At 37.4% G+C, this 17,847-nt stretch overlaps 1 protein-coding gene across 1 annotated transcript in view; it reads right to left on the reverse strand.

Annotated features, from left to right (window-relative positions):
- The window catches only part of atrn (attractin), a 210,609-nt gene that overhangs the window by 156,827 nt on the left and 35,935 nt on the right, over positions 1-17,847 (reverse strand). The window contains 7 exon segments of the mRNA XM_020921620.2: positions 1,820-2,034; positions 5,535-5,619; positions 12,005-12,159; positions 12,581-12,764; positions 13,147-13,321; positions 13,323-13,397; positions 15,181-15,271. Of these exon segments, the coding sequence (XP_020777279.1) occupies positions 1,820-2,034; positions 5,535-5,619; positions 12,005-12,159; positions 12,581-12,764; positions 13,147-13,321; positions 13,323-13,397; positions 15,181-15,271 (980 nt within the window).

Below are 17,847 nucleotides of genomic sequence, written 5' to 3' on the forward strand. Positions count from 1 at the left end.
GGTTTCTGCTCCATAGTACTTTCTATCTGTTGACTGTGGCGGAGGGACGGGCTCTGAGGAATGAGGCCAGCGCGTTGTGGAAATGGAAGATTTTTGTGACAAATGACAACCAGCAAAGTGCAGTAAGAGAAACCCAGTGGGGGGCAGAGAGAGAGGCTGCACTGTCCCCAGAGATTACCTTCAGCGGGGACCAGACAGAGAGTAGGGAATCATGGGAAATGGGCACGACGATTGGCCATGTGACTTTGGGAGCATGTAAGAGCGTGTATATGGGATGAAAAAGACGCCTATTTAATGTGAGAATTAGATGCATTAAAGATCTGCACATACCTACTTGTGATCATGAATGAACCAAGATTCAAGCTTGGCAAAAATTTAAAAAAAATTAACGATGCACTATAACTTTTGATTGGGGGTCCGTCACCTTCTTGTTTCCATGGTGATATGTCACTGCTGTGCTTCGAATGTTCCACAATATGACATTTAATAGATTTTGAGTATTTTGAGTTTTACAGCTCAAAATACCTAGAAAAACCAGGAATTCTGACTGTGAGTGGGGTTGCTTCTCCACAGATCTGACCAGTAACTATGTCCATGGAGAAAAGTAGGTGACAAACCCTCCACCAGAAAGTTACACGTTGTACCTTTAAAATGACAAATCACCTTTTTTAGTGTTTCTATACATTTGTGTTCCCTTTGTAATAGAAAACAGGCAAGAAAAATAAGACAATATATAGTAGAAATTTGTATTGCAATTGTTATCTGCAATTCTACAGCAATATTTAGACCTCTATGTTTTAAGGTTAATAAAAAGCATTCCGTACAATAGCCTCACTATAATATCTCAGTGCTCTACTAGACTAAAAGAATCCATCTGGAGCCACTTGCCCCAAATGCACTCTGGTGGCCATGTTTGGTGTTATTCTCAGTTGGTGAGATTTACATTGGCACTGACGGTGTGTGTGTGACTAACAAGCAGCTCCTGACAGACTCTGCATCTCATTGGACATGAGTCTGAGTCTGGAGACCTCCACCACTAGAGATGTACGGGCGGAGGAAGGGGGATACATTTACAATTTACTGACATAACTCTTAGAAAACAATTATATTTGACATCTGTTAAAAGTTTTACCACAGTATACTTTTGATTCTACTATTCAACATATTGTGGATGAAACAATACTCTCTATAGCCTTATTTTGTAAAATGGTGAAAGCATGAGAAATAGTGGCTAACTTTGTCAGTTTCATCAGAGTTATAATTCATTTCTTTTAATTATAAATTTATTACAAACATATCTTTTGCTTGGAAGGAAACAAAAGATTTTTTATTGTATATTTTGTGTTTTTATGTATGTGGTTGAATTAGATATATTAGACAAATATTTGCATCTAGAATAACTTTTGTTCAGTTGACAAAATTATTTTTTTTCTTTAAAGAGCCCAAATTAAGCCATTTGCCATTTCTGATGTATGTTGCAATGTTATTTCCTCATCAAAAACATACCTGGAGTTTTGTTTTGTTACAGTCACATATGTTTAACACAAAAATCCTGCACTGTGTCATCATTTTGATCAGTTCCTCCCTGAAATTGCCAAACTCTACTGAACTAAAGGCAAAAGGTCGCTGTTACCGTGAGTATTTTGAGTTTTGGAAATGTAATAATAAAGGATTCTCAAACATGTGTAAGTGAAACAAAACAACTCCAGGTATGTGTTTGAAGAGGGAACAAAATTATAACATGGCGTGAAGCTCATAAGCGTCGATTTAGTATAATATAGGACCTTTAATCATTGTTTGGCGGCAACACTCTGCTTACATGATCTGGTATTGCAGGAGGGGGGCAGTTCAGGTGTGGTCACATGATTGTCCCAGGGCAGGCAGGATTCTTGGACACTGTCCCACACACACTGGATCCCGGGAGCAGCCTGAGCGCAGGAGGAGGCCGAGGAGAAGGCGGAGCAGTTGGGAGAGGTGTACATGAGGACGTCACTGAGGAGCAGACTGTTGAACCCTCCGAACACGTACATCACACTACGAGAGAGAATAAAGAGTTGGGCTTTAGAAATACAGTTAATGAATGAATAATGAAAAGCTATCAGTGATTAAAACAAACTGCAAGGTTTTAAGTTTTTCTTTACATTCTCTTCAAATATGATGCAATAAAATAAATTCTATCATTCTATCAAGACAATTTAGTGAATATATTGGATATATTAAAGGTGCATTGTGTAACTTCTCTGGTGGCGGGTCTATCAAGTGCTTTTTTAAATGACATATCTATAGAAACAATCAGGTGGCGGATCCCCAACCAAAAAAGTTATACATTGCAACCTTCCATTGAAGAAACTGTTCAGTACAGTACAGGATTACTCAAACGTGCATGAATTAATTGAAATACAACTCTGAATATGCTAATGATGAGGAAGTACCATTATCACAACCATTACAGCAAGTACTTTTAAAGCTGAGAAACTTTGTCTGATAGAGAATGACATTATAATTAGATATCAGTAGAACGCACATAAACATATGGTCTTGCTAAATACTATCTAAACGTAAAAACAATCATTATAGTAATTTCACAACAAATTTTGCTCAGAAACAGTCTGAAAAGTTCATCCTCTTACAAACAGTCTCACGCGTTATCCAACCATTCCTTTTAACCTGGTGCCACATATTTTGTATTATGGTATTTTATTGGACCATATTTTCCTCATTTAGCACAAAATGAACACACCAAGTTGTTTCCATCCTCATTTATAGTTGAATCCACTTTCCTCTATTTCTGGCACACTGTAAATCTGCACAGCTTTGTCTATAAGGGCTGCTCCTCTCCTCTCTCATAAGTCTGCTTAAACCCTGCCATGTGCCCCTCTCTCTCCTCCCTTTAGATCCCCTGTGGAGAAATCCCCTGTACGGATACACTGTCCAAGACCTCACTGGACACATCTGCCCCAGTGGCCCCTAGATTAGTCCCTGTGTGGTCCCAAGTGTGTGGTGGGGCGGGAGGGCACCAGGTATAATTTGCACGGGTCTGATCAAAAGTCTCTGCGGATCATAAAAGGGCACACTTCAAACTCTTGTTCTTGGACGTCCCGCTGTGAGCAGAGATTAGAGAGAGGAGGAGGAGGAGGACGACGAAGAACTTTTTTCTTTTCATTTTGGAAAATATGAGCCACGGGGGGAGCAGACAGAGGCAGGGTCAGCAAATTGCAGCAAAGCGTCTTTCTAACATGCTTTCAATTTGTTATGAAAGCGCTACACATACTAATGGGGCCCTCATGAGGAATTTAACCTCGAAATGAATATGTTAAGAATAGTCACTGCAAAATTCCACTTCAGTTTCAAACTATCCAAACACTTTAAAAGGTTTAAGAGTTATTTGACCAGTCTCTGATAGCACAGCAAAAGATTTTTCAGTTTTCAAAAGAAAAATTTGAAGATTGCAATTTCTATTCAATAAGTCAATAAATAAAACTTTGAATCTATTTCAGAATCAAGTTAAATCTGCACTTCTTCACTAGTGAAGAGTAAACTACCTGCTAGTCTCCATGATTGGCCTGGAATGTTTCACAGTATGGCATACAATTTTTCCATCTTGCTAAAAGAATACTTTAACAAACATGCCTTCTTACTCTGACCAGGGACATCTTTCTATCCACACATCTGACCTGTAACTTGGCCTGGGAGCTTCACCCGCCTGTGTCCATGGAGATAAATTTGTTTAATGCTATACTGTGGAAAATTCTAGGCAAAGCAAGATGGCAGGCCCTCTACCAGAAAATAAACAGCTCTACCTTACATTTATTCAATAATGGGCAGTTTTATAGCTCAGAAATACCTAGAACAACAGGCATTCTGACTGTGAGTGCGGTGGCCTCTACACAGATCTGGCCTGTAACTTGGTCTGGTTTGGTCTCCATGAAGATAGAATGCTACCATACTGTGAAACATTCCAGACAAAGTGATAACATCTCCATGGAGAAAAGCTTTTGTCAGACCCTCCACCTGAAAAGTTACACAATGCACCTTTAAAGTTGAAGCAGCAGTAGACAAGAGAGTAAGTTCTTCTGGCTGATCCAAATGTGAATTGCTTTTCAAAATGGCCGACACTTTATCAGATGAGTCATTCAGTCCTCTTTCAGAAAATGAGCTTTAAACTGAACATGAGCTCTCAGGTTCTGTGTGTGGATGTTTTATAAGCGCATTTTAAACTCATTGTGTTTATCTAAATGAAGTCAAACTGCTTTAATATGCCGCTGTGTCTAATAAATATGATTTAACCTGCCATAACCACTAGAGATTGTACACTGTGAAAATCTATTAAAAAGGGTTCTCCAAAATGATCACACTAAGAGAAAATGAGTCTAGCTCTGTAAAAGTGACAACAGAATACACCAGTTTCTACCCATTAAATAAGATGCATTTTTACACACAGAACTGACGGTGATTTGATTTTGAGAAGTCTATTTGTGATTTGGAAAAAAAGTCTTCAGTCCATAATATCCACATACTGCAACTTACTCTGCCAAAAACGGGCCAATTCGTAACTTCAGACAGCCATTATAGGCATTACTGTCCAGGGAGCAATTTTCCTACAAATGGAGCTAACTGAGTAGTTCAAGTGAAGGGTGTTTTTATCATGGGGAAACCGAGGAGAAAAAAAATATTATTTTATATAGGAGACACTAAATCACAGCTTGGCTCATTCAGTTCTTAAATTGAAATTGGTTCTCAAACATTAACCTGGGTAAATAATGATATAATATTAAAAAAATAAACACATTCAAATGATAAAACAGTAGTAAATAGCATCCAGCTCACTGGTGTGGTTACAAAGAGCCCATATTATGCCATTTTCTGATCTATGTTATAATGTTACTTCCTCATCACAAATATTGCTGAAGTTGTTCTTTTCTCAAACTGAAAACACTCTGTTCCACCTTGTGATGTCATGTAATAATACAATTTCATACTCCATACACCTTCACTAGAATCATTTGGATAATTTCAGCCCAGAAAATTGTCAATAACTACTGAACTAAAGGTTAAAGGAGCTGTTAACTTGAAAACTACCATGTCACGACATCATCAACGTGGAACAGAGAATTTGGAGATTTGGAGATGTAGAGAGCCTAAAATTGCAGTTTTACTCAAGTGTGTGAATGAAACAAAACACAACTCCTATTTTTGATGAGGTAACAACATTTTAACACGGCTAAACACTCACAAGAGTCAATTTTGTGTCATATAGAACCTTTAATATGAAGACTGGATAATTGTTAAGAAAAATTGTTCATTTCAATAGAATCCTTTGAGTAGAATGCAAATAATGAGTTAATGCCATGATAAAAACATTGCCAATCAAAAAAGTAAATTTCAAGATTCAGTTTATAATACTACAAATAAGTTGAAAATAAATAAGCCCAAAGTAATATTAATTGGAAGTTATTTTTATGGAAAACTAACATACAATATATTATGTGATTTCTCTGGTTGTTAAATTAATCCACTGACAATCATACACATACCCCTCACTGAAGACTGCAGAGTGTCCAAAGCGGTTGATGTCGTGGTACAGATCGGGTCGAGGCAGGATGGTCCACTCATCACAAGCTGCAGGAACACAGAGGTCAAAGGTCAGAGAGACAAAGTGTAACTGACATGTGGCTACAGCAATGTTTTAATAACTCATCATAGGCTCATGTCAGTGAATGTAATATACTGTAGTGTTCTTCAATCTGACTGAAAGGGTCACAACTAGACAGAAATAAAAAAAATAAAATAAAATTAAGAGGGACAAAATCATCATTTGAGAAAAAAAAAAAAAAGTAACTGTCCTGATCCATATCGCTATGGGAATATCATATACTCGTTCACAAAGTAGCCCAAGTTCAATGTACTTTGGATCGTTAAGATGACTCATACCCATTTATTTGTATTTCTTTATTTATGTGACATATAATAATTGAGTGAAATCTGTATGCTGTTTTTCCTTATTCATCAGTAATACTCTGAATATACTCTTAATGTGGTTTGACTGTCTAGAGACTACAATGATTAAAAATAAATAAATAAATAAAAATTAAATGTCTTTAGACAATAAAACCATAATTTCCTTGGCCCAGTAGTGATTCATGGGCCTATCAAAGTCTATGGTCTTACGCTTTTAGTACAGCAGAAAAGATTCTTATCTGTCCTGTGAATGTGACCTTTTTTAGTATCTGATTTTTGACAGCCTTACCCACAGTTACTTCAGATACTTCCTCAAACACAGACGAATAAATAAATCCTCTAAACTTTCATTGCATGGCTTATAAATTTCCTAAACCTCAGAAAAGTTATTATGCCATCACTTTCTGCGACCGAGCATTTGTTTTCAGAGGCAGAACTATAATTAAGTGACAACAGCGTGATGTACTGGTTAACACTACTTCATTTATTCATTCTTGTCTTCTGGTGGAATAGGAAGAGTCAGTGGAGAGTGGAATATATCTGGATATGTGCTGTAGATAACATTATTTCACCAAAGCTGCAGCAGTCCCTGCTCGCCCCTCTCTGGAGTGCGGACAGGTCTGAGACAGACAACTAAAGGGAGATATTTATAGACTCTAGGGCCTGCTGATCCCCCACCAAGTACTTTAAAAGCACAGACAAAACACTAAACAAAATGTGGAGGATATATTTAGAGGTATGACACATAGAAAATATTGTAGTCATTGTGTTGTGTCTGTATTTTGTAATGGCATATACTGCAGTGAAGTTTAGTCATTGGAAGTTTCAAGTGGTCAAGCTCAGAGTACTTATACAGACATACAGTATACAGGCAGTACACAATGAATGTAAGAGTATCTATATGCAAAAAGATTAATGTTGTCAAAAATATAATCTATCTTGTGTATTTAATATCAGTTAAGGCCCAGACTGTATTTTACAATCTTCCGGTAACTAACAGTGGTGGTTACAGCCCCTCTGGTCTTCACTTCTGCTGTTAACAGGCTCGATAAATGAGATGTAAATAGTTGGCTGTGTGATTTTGTTATATTTTTGGCAAATGTTAAATATACAAGTTCTATGTAAACTGAACTGTTTTCTTATGTAATATAAGCATGTCTAACATACGGGTTACGTTTTTTTGTAATCTATTTGGATTTAATAGTGTTATTTTATTTTAGTTGTAAATGTCAGTTACCTAGACAGGAGAGTAACTGCTGTGTGTTAATTGTGTTAAATACAATTCCACTTGTATTTAAAATGTGTATATGGTTTCATTATAGGAGCAGAAGCAGAGTCGAATCCAACACTGTAACTACCTGTGCTATTTTTGTTGTTAAAAGTGGTCTCATCTATGGAGCCAGGGTCAAAGTCGAAGGGTTACACATGGACAGAAAAATAAAGGGTTGAGTAACTATTTATACTGCCTGGTAGAATTGGTTTACAGGCGGAGTTGTTAGAGATTAGGATATTTTCTTTTAAATTCATAATCTTTTGAATGGTGAAAAGTCCTCAAAATTGTGACATGAATTGAAAATTTGAACATTTAAGTACATACTATATCTTGAAGTTCTATTTGTAACCACATTTGTAACCCAGATGAAAAAACAACTTGAATATAATTTTTATGAAACATGCAGAATTCAATGATGTCTAGTACATTTAAAGACCTCACGTGTCCCTAAAATAGCCTACTTTACTTGAGAAATTGGTGCCTTAATTTGTATAAACAAGAAAATGTGGGAGGTAATAAGAGTGGGAGGTAGTAAGAGTTATTGTCATAGTGGAGCTTTATGCTTTAATACATTTTATTTTCTCTACACGCTCCTCTTCTTTGTTAATCTCCAACTTGGTCTGAGAGCCAATTTGACCAATCACAGTCTAGTTGCCTCTTAAACAGTAGCTCTTATTTCTTTAAAAAAAAAAAAAAAACTATAACATGTACAAGAACTGTGAGTAAATCCAAAATGGTGGACAGCTGTGATTTCTGCTATATCAGAAACCAACACAAAGAAGCCAAAATGTGTTAATATACACACTATATCTTGAAAGTCCATTTGTGTTTCCCAGATGATTAAAAAAACAAAAACAAAAAAAAACTTGCATGCACTTTATATGAAACATGGAGAATTCAATGTTTAATTATATCTAGTGTAGAGCATTTTAAAGCCAAACCTCATGTGCGTAAAATACAAGTTAAAATATGCTTTAGAACTGAACTGCCATTGTCAGTTCACAAATTTACAAACTAGGAATTTGCTTCGGCAGTATGGCGCAACACTAAACAATGGTTAATAACAAAAAACTATGAAATATATACTACACTAATTATACATTATTAGTCTCCATGTTAAATTCAATCTATTTTGGGAGAAAACACAGAACTGAGAGAGTTAAAAGTGAAAGTCAAATCTCTTTGCAGTACATCACCTTCACATCCCACAATGCAGTGCAAGTCATCACTGTCTTCCACAGCCAGAGAGCGCCAAGAACTGAATATATATGTGGGTGGATAGTGCCCTCTTGTGGCTCAAATATAAATTGTCTGAAACTTAAGCTTATTCACCAGTGTCAGGACAGTGGACAGCTCTTAAATTCTCTACTGTAATTGGGTTCGGTTCGTTAAGAGGGGGCAATTAGTCGTCTTTTTGTGGGGCAGTCTTGACTTATAATTACCACACAATTACAGCACTTTGGTGGATGACAGAGGCTACAGCTGGAGAAAGGGAAATCCTCCACTCTCCAATTACATGATGACACAGAGGTTAAGACTGGGCCTGAGCTGATGAGAAAACACAATACTCAATATTAATCTGCATTGTCATTATGAAAGGCTAGAAATTTTCATGTCAAAGGAAAAGGATAAGGGCAAATAGGATGTGGGACTGACCCTGTAATCTAGCCTTTACAATTTTAAGGGCTCATATTACGCAAAATTCACTCTTACAAGCTTTGAACAATGTGGGAATGTTGTTACCTCATCAAAAATATCCCAGGAGTTGTTGTTTTATTCACACATGTATGAGAAAGTGTTTATTATTAGTCTGGCTACATCTGCAAAGCTCAAAATGCTCTGTTCCACCTTGTGATGTCATGTGGTGGTAGTTTCCAAGATAAAAGATAGGCAGTTTCAGGGCTGAAATTTTCTAGTGAAGGAGTATGAAGATTAAAAACACAATGGAGCACTTCTGTATTATCCCGGGGTAGAACAAGGTAGAACAGCGTGTTTTCCATTTGAGAAAAGAGCTCTAAAAGAACGTGTTAAATGTGTGAATCAAACAAAACACAGCTTCAGGTATGTTTGTGATGAGGAAACAACATAACAGAAAGGAAACAACATTAGATCAGGAAATAGTGTAATATGGGCCCTTTAAACCATGGCATGAACATTGCTTTTGAGGTCAAAATTAGCTGCAAAAAATCCCATAGGTTTTAATTATATACCTTATCCTGTAGTAAACAAGATCTCAGTGCCTCCAATTGTTCCAGTGCAAATTTTTGTGTCCAAAAGAGGTTTAGTTTCAATGTAAAATTAGGGACTTGTGGGCGAATAGACAAATAAAGCAGGACAGGACAGAACTGGGGATTATATTAACGCCTCTGCTTGTGCTAGCACCACAATATCCACCTCCTCTTCATCCACGAATGTGCTAAAAGACCATATATAACTGCTAAAGACAGCCTTTTATTTAAGAAGAAACTGTCCCAACAAAGCCCTTTACATGGGACGAGGTTGCGTGTGACCCTGACATTGTAATTTCACTGTCTGTCAGTCATCTCTATAACGGAAACACAAACAGGCTTAGGCATATTACATGTGATGGAGAGTCTCTTTTGTCCAGTAAGGCCACGTGTTAATGAGAGGCGTATGACAGGAAAAGACTGCGGTGGGAGTGGGACGCCAACAATATGAGCTGTGAAGAATAATGCGATGTTCTTTTTCATGTATAATGCATTTGCATACAAAGTCAACCACATCACACTGGTTTATTTTCTCAAGTAATGTATGAGGAGGTTTGATATACGTTTTGTAATAGAGGGAGATCTGACTGAAGAGATCACTGTCCCTCTGGTCACTCTGCCCTCACTGGAGCTAAAGTTCACAAACAAAGTGAAGGAGGAACAGATCTACGTGTGATCCAATACACTTAACAAATTGAATAATGTCCCAGTTCAATAACGTATATTTCTGCACAATATAGATGTGATGATATCTGCAGTATTTTGTGTCCAATGTTTTTAAAGCTTGCTTATATAGAAATTTAACGCTGTGGATAAAGTACTGGACCAGCTAATAATACATATGTAATGTGTATTCCTAAAATCAAATATTTTGTTACGTTTTCAGCTTACAATTCAGTTCACATAGATCACATTTTAAACACACGCAGGAGCATATTTGGATATTTGCAGTGGGCATGCTATTATATTTGTAATTTATTTTGATTGTGAGGTTCTTTGAGCAAACATAGCATAAGATTCATGTCAGTGTTTTATGACTGGGGCCTTTTGTCTGGATTTGAAAAGTAGTCAAAGTATCTTGTGAACAACAGAGCAGAACATTAAGACCAGAAGACTGTGGACTGGACAATCTCAATACAGTACAACTGAATGTGGTGACGTCATATGAAACTCAGCAGTAACTCTTAAACTTGCAATGCACTGTCCTTTCCACTAGATGGAGCCATTTACCGGTTAGTACATTGGTAAGAGACATAAAGTTAACTTTTTCCCTGGTATTTCTTCAGTAAATGCCACACACTTTAAGTTTAGGCCTCCCATTTTCAATTTAAAATACTTGATCAGCATTTTTATAGACCTGGCTCTTTACAATGATGATTTTATGTATGAGTTGAACATTGGTTTAGTTCCAGTACAAACTCGTGCCCTCCTGTGTAACCACACACTTCCTCTGTCCCTGTACTTTAGTGGGACTCTGCTCTGTCCCTGTGAGCGCTGGGCTGTTTTACATTCAGTGTGTGGCATCAGCACATTTACAGAGAGCTGCTGACGGGCCCAATGGAAAACCAACCAGAGCCAAAGAAGACAGGCAATTTATAACAGTTAAATGTAAATTGGAAATATTTCAGTGAAATCATTATGTATAAGACGTATGTAATATGCATGCTTAATCTTATATTAGGATATTTTGGTTAGTATAGTTTTACATTTGATCACAGCTAGATTTTATTATTTGATTTACCCATTTTCAAAATATCCTTAAAGATATCACCTTTATACAGTAAGCCTTATAGTTTTTTGTCTAGTACTTTAAAAGGTGCACTGTGTAACTTTTCTGGAGGGAGTATACAACCTGTTTGTCTCCATGGAGATGTTAATGCTTTGGTTTAAATTGTCAACAGAATTTATTAAACTACAGTTGTTTTTATTGTTAAAAAATATCTTTAAAAAACATCTAGTCTTACTGTGAGTGGGGCCTTTTCACAAATCTAACCTGTAATTTGGCTTGCAAGTCTCCATGAAGACTCTTAAGGTTATGGCCATATTGTGGAACATTCTAGGCACATCTCCATGGAGACAAGCAGGTGACAGACCCTCTGCTAAACAAGTTACACAGTGCTCCTTTAACTACTTACTCTAGTACCATTACTACTAAATGTATTCTACCCTTCAGACTCCTGAGCACACCATAGCACAACATGTATTTACTTTATACATCTAAGGTATACTTTATTGTCCTCATAGGAAAAATTGCCCATTGCACTTGACATCTGCATTTGACCCATCCTTCAATACAGCTGGGGCAACCTGTCAGGAGTAGTGAGCACCACAGTGCAGCACCCAAGGACCCAGTCTTGGACAGGACTACCTTAGCTGGAAGAACTTACTTTCTAAGCTACAGTATACTCCCATGCAGACTATACAGAAACAAACTGTAAAAAGAAAACATTTTTTCCATTGCTTTAAAATCCTTTGTGTATTACCAATTTAAAAGATACCGTCTAACTTTACAGGGCATAAAAAAGTGCAGATGTGTGGAGCATACCCAGGTTGTAGGAGAGGAAGTCTGAAGAGAAGCACTTGGCTCCATGGCTCATGGAGGTGTCGTTGTGAGTGTTTCCCCCGAACACGAGCATGGTCCCACTCACAATCACCGCTGTGTGCAGGTACCGGAAGAAACCACTGTCCCTTAGGACGGTCCTAAGCAAGGAAAAAATAAAGGATTACACTCACATTTAGGGGAGAAAAGCCATGGACTCTACTGTTTTTAGACTAAATGCATTGTAGAGGTAAAATTGAATTATAAAATACTGTTGGAGATTAGGAAAGGTGATGTTAATCCAACCATATACACAAAAATACACAAAAATAAATCAATACACAGTCCTTTAAAAATGTCTCAAAACAGATGTGTATAAATTAAATATAAATAAATTTTACATTTAACAGTTTCTCTGAAGTTTTAGGACTCCTATTCGAGAAATGTCTGTTCAAAGTTGGCCATTATTTGAGTCCATTTACTGAGTGCCCTTATATTGACATCCATGTATACTAGTGTACATCACCAGAAAAGCTCTCTAAAAATACACTGCGCTGGTGCTGAGTGAAAAGTGCCTCTTACCACTTCCTCTTGTCCACGTCAAACTTGTACAGGTCTCCTGCCAGGCCATACTTGTTGGCACTGAAAGCTTTGTATCCTCCATGGATGTAGATGGCTCTGGTCCCAGGGTCAAATACTGAGCTGTGGCCGTATCCGCCCTGCACCAGAGCCCCGTCTGTGGACACCACACTCCACGTGTTCATCCCTGTGCACACACACACGCGCACACACACACACACACACACACACAAACACACAGTGTCAGTCTACACCAGGGAACCTATGGCTACAGATTTAGCTTAAAAGTGTAGAATGAGGGCATAATGCACTAGAAGGCACTTTCAAATGCACTATATGAATCCAATGCATTATGATGATTATGATTATTTTAGCTAACATCAAATATAATATATTAGCCAATAAATGAGATAAAGAAAAAAAGTATGCTGGCAAAGTTTCAGCACAATCCCAAAATAAACCTTTAGCTAAAGTACTGAATTTCCATCTCATTAAATTAAATCAGAAGTCAGTGGCTCTGGGACACATTAAAAATGCACAGACACATTTTTCAAGATTCTGGACCTCACCGATGTTATACTCCTGCACTTGGCTGATGTATCCGTACAGAGGACAGTGCCCAAACAGCACCAGCATCACAGGACTGTCTCCTTCTCTGAGGGGGGGCACCATGTGGGCGGAGTGTCCCACCACGGCGTACTGCTCCTTGGCCCGAGGCCCGAGCTGGACCCAGGTCTGGTTCTGGAATGTGGAAGACCCACAGCTGACTGGACACGTTCCCAGTGGAGTCAATTTTCCCTCCATACATGTAGATCTTACCCTAAAAAAGGACATATTAATCAATAGACTCAAAATACATGCTATTAGTTATTTATCGACAGAACAAAGAAAGATCAGCATTGTTGTAAGAGGCAGTACAACCTGTGTTATGTATCATGAAATTAACAAAACTTTGACTTGAAAAGAAGTCTGTTTTCTTTGAGTTTTTACAATAATTTATGGTATACAGTCATCGGGGGTAATTGTTAAATTCAGCGACTGAAAAGAAAAAAATTAAATAAAATCACTGACAAATCAATATTAGGTTAACAGTAATAATTTTGTGCACATTGTTGAAACATAACATTGCTTTCTGATGTAAGTGAGTAGTGCCAAAGAAAAATATCGAAAAGAGCATTTTTCACCGAGGGATCTAAGTATTTAAATCTAATAATCTTATTGGTCGACTCCAAAAATGCATTTTTTATTCCCCAGACAAGGTTAACTACTTGACATTTCCTCTGGCTGTGCTCCAGTCTGAGCGCAGACAAAATAAGCATCTGGCATTTTCCCTCGGAGGCGAGTGCAGGATATGGGAATCTATCTGACAGGAGGGGACCTGCCCCTGCTGCTGCAGTGGAGGTGGCAGGTCTGAGGACTTTAACTTCATTTTAGAGTAAAATAAGTAGCCTGATCTTTCTCATGTGAAACTACAACATGAAGTGAGCCACAATCTAATAAATTAAGTAAATTTTGGCTTGGTTATGTTCATTATGAAGTATAGGCGATAGATAATTTTAATTTAAAATGTTTGGCAAAATTATATGAAAAAGACATTCATATAACATATATAGCCTTTCAAAATCAAGTTATTTAATTAAATTTATCATTTGATTGGCATTCACATAAGTGCAATATATAAACCTCAGCAAAAGCTTTTGAAGTGCATTTTAGCAAAATTCACAGAAACAATTAAAGATAAATAAATGCAAACCATTTTCACAAGTTTCTCTGGGTTTTTAGGACTCACATTCAAGAAAAGTCTGTTGAAAGTGGGACATTATTTGAGCCCATTTACTGGGTGCCTTTTTATGTATACTGTGCACTGGTGCTGAGTGAAAAGTGCTTCTTACACTACCTCTTGTCCACATCAAACTTATACTTCAAATTGCATCTCACCCATCCCAATTATAATCTAATGCACACCTAATCATTTTGCTGTTTACTTTATCTTTAATCTATACTACAATTAAATATAATTATAACATGGGAACACATTACAAAGCCTGAAGCTGTAGAGGTTCTGAAGACTATCATCTTTTGAAACCCAGATCTTATTAGCAGTCGTAGCAGGCCATAACTTGTACATCATCGTTCTGTCCGTATTATTGCATCACTTCTTATTACACTCATGCTTGTTTAGATTTAAGCTTTTGGCACAGACACTTTCTCTTCTTCTCTGATGCGATTTGTGCATTTCAAACCACTGCAGCCTCGACCACAGCGCAGACAGCCTTCCCCCATTCCTCATTTATAATTCTATCAGCGAGCTTTCACCACTCACTCCGGCAATTCAAAAAGCCACACGTTTCAATACGAGACGTCAACCAGGCTCCATCAGAACATCTAAAGCACTGTGGAGTTTATAATGTTTCTCCAAGTCGGTCGATATCTCTCCCATTGTCTTCCATAATAAACTAAAGACTGCACGGACACTGAATGGGAGTGAGTGAGGGGGCTATAAATAGATCACCAGCAGCACAGGGAGAGCTGTGTCCAGGACGTACAGTTTTGGAATGGGTGTGTTCTCAGTGTTTTTTACAGGAGAGTATTATGGGATATACCTCGTGTAGAGCCAGAGAGTGTCCGTATCTAGGGGCAACGGTGTTCACAGAGGGGTCAAGGGTCAGCCACCTCCTGCTGCTCAGGTTATACCTACAACAGACAAGGAAATGGGTGGGTTAGTGGAATCTGCAACTGCAACCGTTTTTAATAATATTTGACTGAACCCATTTGAATTCAGTACAATTACCAAGAGTTTGTAATTTTTAGAATTGTAGTAAATTATTATTATAATTTGAAGAATGAACACAGCTACTTTTCATTCTGTTACAATGTAGGACTTTTTAGACAGTACTTTAAAAAGGGCCCACATTACACTATTTTCTGATCTGTTACAATGTTTCCCCATCAAAAACATATCTGGAGTTGTGTTTTTAACCCACAAATCCTGCATATTAAGGTTGAGTTCTTCTCAAAAGCACAAAAAAACACTCTGTTCCACCTTGTGATGTCATGTGGCAATACAGAAAGTGCTCCACTCTGCTTTTAAACTCCATATAGCTTCACTAGAAGTTTTTGGATAATTTCAGCCCTGGAATTGCCAGTCTTTGCTAAACAAAATGTATAACCTGAAAACTACCCGTAAGTGACATCACAAGGTGGAACAGAGCATTTTGAGCTTTGGAGATGTAAAGAGATTAATAATAAAGGATTACTCAAAACATGTGTCAATGAAACTAAACACAACTCCAGGTATGTTTTTGAGGAGGTAACATTACAGCACGGCTAAAAGCTCACAAGAGTCAATTCTGCATAATATAGGACCTTTAAACATTCAAGATAAAATTTGGCTTAGTATTAATATGTATGACCAGGTATCCAATAGGCAGGATAACCAGGGTTTTACATAAAAAAGCTCAATATGCTTTTACTAGGGTTCATTCATTTTAAGAAATATACTATACTTTGATTTTATTCAAACATGTAAGTGCTTAAACATTAAAGAACAATCTTGAAACTGAAAATGAAGAACTGAACCTTTATATCATATTTACAGTACTGGAGGCTATTTTACCATGCACCAAAAGTATCTATTTAGTATGCAAAGAAAGAAGATGTTTAAATATTTAGTTGCCCTTGGTAAATTAAAGTACTTTCTACCGCCACGTATGTGCAGTGAATTCGGATGAAAATATCTAAGCCTTGAACTGTGAGCCGCTTCATAAACACCAGGAGTGAGAGGAAGATTCTGGGAGGAGACGCTCAGTCTGTCATTTTAGACTTTAATTATACAGTTGACTTTGTGCGGGGCTGTCTGAGAAAGTTCTCCTCTACATTTTATCAGATGTAGAAAGTTGAGTTATTTCTTTGATCTTACAAAAATTTGGTTGTTCAACTGACCAAAAAAACTATAATACATGCATCACGGATAAAGCATGTGTCTAGATGTGACAGGCCAGGTCTAAGCTTATATGGACCAAAAACCAGGGACAAGATGCGTTTTACACACACACACACACACACACACACACACACACAGTCAAAGCAACGGTGAATTTTAGATCCAATATGGCTCACTTCCTGTGCCAATTAAATTTTTGGCTTGTCTCATTGTTCTCCATCATTGTTTCGAAATTCGTTTGCCTATGCTAAACGTTGTTGTCTGCGCTCCCATAGGTGTCCACTTCCACCCCTGGTCCAGGACCTTCCACCTCTAGAGGAGAGGGTTCTGCTCAGGGCGTTCCGTGAAGGGTTGGTGGTAGCAAGGGGCCAAACTTGTAGATCTGGTCCAAATAAGCAATTCTTTGGACCTCAAGCTTAGGTCTCAGCAGAGAATCGACCAAGAAAAAGACTTGGAGTTGAAAAACACTGAATGATTCTCTCCAGAAGAAAGACAAAAAACTGCAAGACCAGATTAATGCACATAAGGCGATCCGGTACCTGTACAACTCCACAGTACAGGAAAATGTGCAGCCGAAACAAGAGCTTTCAAACTCCAAAGAAGTCAGGAATAAAACTGACAAATTGGAGATACAAAAACTCAAACTTCTCTCCAGAAGAAAGTCAAAGAGTTGGAGACCCAAATTAATGCTTACAAGGAGACCCAATATCTGGATAACACTTCAGTGACAGAAAGTTTCCAGCTCAAAAAAGCGCTATCCTTCAAAAGATGCAATATGTTTTATAAGAGCATGTGAAACAAATCAAGCATAACATTCTAACTATCCTAACATGCTGCATTCTCATCATACAATCTTATCTGAGTCACTGTCTGAACTATACAGCTTGTCCAATGGATTATCTTCAAAGACGTGCTTTTTAGCAAAACATATCCAGATATTAGTCGATATTTAACAAGTATCAAAACTAGATACTCATTTGAATAAGTATCGAGAGTGATGAAAATACCATCATGACAAGAGCATTTGAATATGTTATAATGTTCATCTACATCAGACCTAGTACAAAATAAATTGGGTCATTTTGTCACGAACACTCAATTCTATTGTATAAAAAGTTGGTGTCATCTTTGTTGTGGCTTTGTAACTGGTATTGAGCATTCTCCTATGATACCAAAATCAAGGTTAATATTTTAGAATTGTGGAGGAGTGTGCAAAAATTTTGAAATATCGATATATGACAACATAAATTTTGTTGCTTATTTAGTGGAAGGAAACTTGTTTATGCAAATACACTTGACACATTCACGTTTTGATGATTAAAATAGA

Source organism: Boleophthalmus pectinirostris, unplaced genomic scaffold (genome assembly GCF_026225935.1).
Source record: "Boleophthalmus pectinirostris isolate CB_2022bp ecotype Guang Dong unplaced genomic scaffold, ASM2622593v1 HiC_scaffold_10, whole genome shotgun sequence".
Lineage (NCBI taxonomy): Eukaryota > Metazoa > Chordata > Actinopteri > Gobiiformes > Gobiidae > Boleophthalmus > Boleophthalmus pectinirostris.